Source organism: Solanum dulcamara, chromosome 10 (genome assembly GCF_947179165.1).
Source record: "Solanum dulcamara chromosome 10, daSolDulc1.2, whole genome shotgun sequence".
Classification (NCBI taxonomy): domain Eukaryota; kingdom Viridiplantae; phylum Streptophyta; class Magnoliopsida; order Solanales; family Solanaceae; genus Solanum; species Solanum dulcamara.
The window spans coordinates 14194491-14200511 of NC_077246.1; the positions used below are offsets into that span (position 1 = coordinate 14194491).

At 37.9% G+C, this 6021-nt stretch overlaps 1 protein-coding gene across 1 annotated transcript; it reads right to left on the reverse strand.

Annotated features, from left to right (window-relative positions):
- Positions 1-1366: 1366 nt before the first annotated feature.
- On the reverse strand, positions 1367-6021 carry LOC129871446 (WPP domain-interacting protein 2-like). The gene is made up of 3 exons (XM_055946356.1): positions 5812-6021; positions 4497-4791; positions 1367-2126 (listed from the first exon to the last, which is right to left on the reverse strand). The coding sequence occupies exons 1-3, from the start codon at positions 5821-5823 to the stop codon at positions 1480-1482; spliced, it is 954 nt and encodes a 317-aa protein (XP_055802331.1). The 5' UTR covers positions 5824-6021; the 3' UTR covers positions 1367-1479.

A 6021-nucleotide genomic window follows, 5' to 3' on the forward strand; every position in this document is an offset into this window, starting at 1 on the left:
AATCCGATCCAAATGAAATCTTTTTTTGTGTACTGAATTGACAAAATTGAACAATTTATTAACCAAATCAGTTGTATAAAACAACAAAAAATCTAAAAAAGTGAAGACAACAATAAGGAATTTATTGAGGTTTTTTGCAAAGTTGTCAATGAAGTGATTCTTGATGGTTGTGTGAGTGAAGATTGGAGTATGATTTTTAATAGGTTTGAGCTTGAACTTTCATTAAATAAGTTCAGGATTTGGAGGTAAGAAGTGGAGGATTTGAAATTGAAAAATCGAAAAACGTGAAGATAATGTGATGGTACAGAGAGTTTAGGGAGCTAGCGAACAGAGTTAATGTAGTGATTTTGAGGAAAATAATAGATGTGGAGATTTTGAGAAAAAAAGTGAATATCGTCATTGTTGTGAGAGGTTTTGATTTGAGAGGGAGTGTTGTCATGGTTGGCGAAGAAAAGGCAACTGAATAAGGAGAAAAAACTTAATTAAAAATTAAATTAATAAGTAAATATACCTATTGGGCGCGTGTATATCACCATCAAACACATATCTGGTTATTACTTTTTAGGGTGGATTTAATTCCACTTTTTAATTGTTCGGGGGGGGGGGGGGTAATAGGACCCTCGTAAAGTATAAGTGTATAATTGAGAATTGACGAATAGATTGAGAGGACATTTGACTATTTTCTCAACGTATGTTTATTAATTAATATACAAAAGGCAATAAAGGGCAGCCCGGTGCACTTAAGCTCCCGCTATGCGCAGGGTCCGGGCAATATATATCTTAAATATTTAATTTAATACTATCGGCCATTATTTGTCTAATATAACTTTTTAATTTTAGATAACTAACTTTTATTTTTAAAATTAATATAAACTTGTGGTTACACTTGTGCAACCAAACAGTATACTTGTAATTATACTTTAATTACATTATGGCAAACAAACCCTTAAGGAACATGCAAAGTCCAAAGCGGATAAATAATAGTGAACGAGCAAGCAAATATAAAATTGTCGTAATGCTTTAGTGTTAAGCAAAACAGGCAACTAACTTTAAACTGTTTCTACATAGTGTTCTCTTCTTTTTTTTTTAAAGTGAGACATATTATATTGATGTACATGTTAACTATTGTCAAGTTAATTATAGCTTAGAGGAATAAAAAGAGCTGCTTCATGCTACAGCACATCCTTCCTCCCGAAACCACATACTTCCAAAAGCTCCCTGCCTAAATGAAAATACGTAATTTCTTATCTATTTTTTATGTCAAATAAATATGAATTATCATCTCAAAAGACGAACATTTATATAATCTTGGAAAACACTACAAGGGTGATGAGGTAGGGGAGGAGTGGAGGTTGGAGGTGGATGCTGGCTGGGGCAGAGTAAGCATTCCATTTAGGGGTTGGCAGAATCTAGATTGTTCAAGGATGGTTACAACTAACAGTACACAAAAATGGAAGCAAAAGCTCACTTCTCAAAAAATTACGTGGGTACAACTCCGGTAAAATCGTATGGTATCTGCAAGAGAAACAGCCCAAGAACAGCCAGCAATGCCAACTGTAATAAAAAACAGGTGCTGTACTTACAGATTCTCTTCTGCAGCTTTAGCATTACATCAATGCTCATGATATCTTCACAGCAATTTTCCAACTCCTTAACCTGTGTTTTAAGCATAGTAGCCTTCAATTCTGCATCTCCAAGCTTTTTTACAATCTGCGCTTGTTCTGAAGCCAATTTCTTTTGTTCTTCCAAGAGGTTAACTTGATCAACTGCTGCAACTCTCAACTTTTTTACCGCTCTTGATACAGTCAAATACTCAACTTCAGCTTCAATTTTCTGTCTGTGGAGACCCTCAAGCTCACTTTCATTGTCTCTACTTATCTGAACCAGCTCAGCTGCCTCACATAGGTTGTTTTGCAATGGTATTGCATACTGCTTTAAGCTAACCACTTCAGAGTCCAAGGAGTCAAAAGAATGTCGCATGCCATCCCTGGATTGTGACTGCTCAGATGTGCTAGGTCCTGGGAAATCTCCGCCACCTGAAGTGAACTCTGATGATATGCCAACATCCTGAAGTGGTTGGTCAATCATAGAATCTTCTTTTTTAATTTTTCTGAATCTCCAAAGTTCTGCAGAGAGCGCATTGATTAGGAGTTCAGAAAGACAAGCCCAATCGCTTTGAGAGAAGGGGGATAGCTGAAACAATCTAAGATGCCAAGGAAAAAAATGTAAGATGCCACGGATGGATAGGTTTGGACCTACCACACAATGAAAGAGTTCATGGAACCAACAAGGGAAGTTGAAGTATCAATGACATGATTTGAGCACTTGATAGAACACAGGGTTTACCTACTACACTAAGACTCAAATATTACTAAGCAATAAAGGAAACCTTCCTGCCAGATCGTAGGCATGTTAGCCCATGTTGCTATGGGGTTACTGAACCCCTGTAATCTAATGGAAGAGCTTTGGACGAACTTATCACAGATGACGAGATAACAAAGGAGGTTGGTTCAATAGTCCCAACTCCCAGTGTAATAGGTTGACCCACCAGCTATGATCACAGGAGAGGTGCTTTGTGTAATCGAAAGTTAAAAGGTATCAGGATTACTTATCATGTAATATATGCACTAGAATCAATCACCTATTTTTAGGAGATAAGACATGTCTTGGCTGAATCACCAAGAGAAGTAACTAAAGTAGCCCCTTCAGTGATTTCTAATACTCAAGGGGCCTAAGCACATTCTTCAGCTGGACAAGCTTTGTTTTATCAGATGATGGACTAGAAGTAGTAGCAATAACATAAACCTTATTTTTTCCTCCAACAATCATTTTCCAACTAACAAAATCACAATAGTGAAGGAGATTGAAATAGAACTTCCACAACCATTCCCTCAACTGTAGTGGGATTTGACTTTCCCACACACCCAGGACCTGACGACAAGAGCATGGATAGTAACATAACATGGGGCCCAACATTAAGGAACACAGAAAGGGTCCATTTCTTCACATGGTATCAAAGATAGACCCATCGACCCAATTTGTTGTGTTTCTCAATGCCCCCCCCCCCCCCCCCCCCCCGCGTTATGTTATCCACGCTCCAATTGTCAAGTCCTGGACGTGAGTGAGTGTCAAGTCTCACATTGGTTGAAGGAATAGGTTATGGTCTTTCTATATGGTCTTGGGCAATCCTTTCCTTATGATCTAGCTTTTGGGGTTGAGTTACATACAAAGTCCCCCAAGGGCACATTCATTATACCTCTTGATTCCTTTTATTCACCATTTAATCTTTCGAATGCTGGAAAACCTTATAGTTTCAGCTTTATTTAGCCGTTATACACGCCTTAACTCCCTATTATTCCACTACCCCATCATAAGCAGTGATCCCCTCACTTATCCAACATTTTCTATACCCTGCCTTTTCTACAGACAATAAAGAAAAATGCCACAAGGGCTCTTTATAGGGCCAATTCTCCATCTAGTGTCAATTTTATAACCACACAATTATTCATTACACCTTAACCGAATACGGATCCTGACCTCCTGTAACCTCTTCCTCCGAAGACTTCCCTCAGATTGCTAGCAACAAATAGGAAATTTTGAAAGTATTCACTTTCTTCTTTTCCATGTTAGAATAGATTTTACTGGAAAAAAAATTTAACCCCGAACAAATTGTCAAATTATACGGTAAATGTTAAGGAATTACAGAAGGCCAAATGAAGCACTGAAAGTATATGAAATTACTGTAGAAAGTGAAAATTGATACATAGTTAGATAGATAGATAGATAGAGAGAGAGGGAGGGAGAGAGAGTGAGAGAGAGAGAGAGATGTGATAACCAAATACAAAAGGCAGAAATCTAAAATATCCTTGAAGAGGAATCTACTACACTCAAATATACAGTTTTGCAGTTATCAACACTACCGCCAGACATATTGGCTTTGTGTTATCATTCTAGCATAACAATGCTAATCTTTACATTATGGCCAAAATTTTCAAACATTAAATTGAAAGTTTTATTATAGGAGCGACAAACAGAGACAAAAAAGGTTGCTCCAGTGCCAAAGAGCACTCAACTTCCAGCCAAGATATTAGGAGTTCAAGTCACACATGGTTCTAAGTGGGAAAGGGCCACTGTTTCCTCTTGGACAGGGGATTATGTGAGGGTTTACCGTTTTCAGACAGAAAAAGAAAAGGAAAAAGAATTAACTAAAAAAAAAAGGACATGGAAGTTGTCGACGAAGAACAGTGATAGTCTCCACCTTTCTATTTTTTTTTAAGTTTGTAATAGACATTCTCTTTACGTGCTCAAGTTTGGAATAGACTTAACCAAAAAGTTGTCCAATTCATGCAGTACACAGAAGATGCAAATGTACAAATCATCTTCTACTTACCTTTTCTTAAAAAAAAAAAAAAGGAAGATCTAGTCATATCCACAACGAATTGCATCAGCTAAGTAGAAGTTAGTTGTTGAAACACTCGACAAGAACTACAAATTACCTCTCTCAAGTGCTTCCTGAAGGGCCTGAAGGGTGGAGAGCGGGTCCGGCATAGGATCATGATCTGTGGATGAGCAGTGATTGACACTCTTCTCTCCTTCAAACTCCTGATGTGATTCAGTAGCTCGATCTTCATGAGACACGCTTCCAACCTCCCTATCATTTCTTCTGTCAAAATCAGCCTGAAGTTCCTCATCAACTGGTCTTTCTCTATCCTGAGCTTGATCGTTCAACTCTCCATCATGATTCATTGACCTTCCACCTTTTGTACCATTACCCACTGACTTATCAATACCCTGCACAAAGAAAAAATTGAAGCTTGACGAGTTGTAATGAGAGTTTTGCTTCTCGATTTTGACCTTTTCTCCTCTAGATTTTTTATTAGTTTCAGCCCGACTCTTCCCCTGATGAGATGATTGAGTTGGAATCCAATGTTCTTCCTACTCAAACTACTTAGCTCATTCTTATCAGATGCATAACCCTTGAACAGAGATGCTTTGTACCTTGCCTTAGTAGCTCTAGTTGCAGTGAAAGACTTTCTACTTGTATCATCTTATCACAAATCCGTACGACAAAGAAAAGGTCATGACCCCATAGCTAACCCAGGATCACCAATTACCCCAAAGTCATCCAGCAGAACCCCAATCATCCATGTGTAGATGACACAGACCCATCACCCGTTTGGATGGTTCCAGCACAAACATGCATAGGTTTTGTTGAAATTGTAACCGAGTATAACAAACCTTGCTCCAACAACTTAGTACTGTCAATATTACTGTCTATCCCCCAACCTTGTGCACTTCTCTCTTCTTCCTTCTCCATTTATTTCTCTAAAAGTCTCAATTCCTTTCCCTTTTAATTCATCCAAACTATTAGTGTTACTCACACATCACTCGGCCCATTATTGTGGGTATAGATAGATTTTTTAGGGCGTAGTGATTTCTTCACTACCTTCAAGCACTGAATGTTGATGTTCCCAAGTTCATCACAAAAGAACGGGGAAATGACTACCCGTAAATCGTAATCCATGAATAGCAGCTGAATATTGTTTAGCAATCCAGCCAAATATGAAAAGGTCTATGGCTTTTGCATTAAAAAAATTTGTATGTGTGGACAAGATGGAGAAATTAGATCAAGATCAAGAACGCCAACCATAATTAAAGGTCATGGAGAACAAATCAAGCAAAATTCTCAGTAATATCAATTAACATGCTCGTGGTAATACCCAAAAAATAAAAAACACAAATTCATCGAAATTTCCAAATTTAAACTAGAAAGAAACTGGAAAAAGAAGAAGAAGATAAGAATTAGCATACCTTTTCGGTCATGACGATGAATTTGCGCAAGGCCACGAAAATGGTAGAATGGAGAAGACTAATGTTGTTGGGTGGTGGAAAGGTGGAAATAAATAAAAGTGAATGGAAGATGAAAGGTGGCAGGCTCCGAATCCCTTCGCTACCTTTCCCTCCACCTTTATCCGGATATTAATTCTGATTTGCATAATTGTAAACGTCTCATTCGAAAAA

Excerpts from the sequence above, each read along its gene's own strand:
- LOC129871446 (XM_055946356.1), bottom strand. Across the intron at positions 2,127-4,496 it reads TCAGGAAGCACTTGAGAGAG|AACTTTGGAGATTCAGAAAA; the intron begins GTAATTTGTAGT and ends CGCTCTCTGCAG.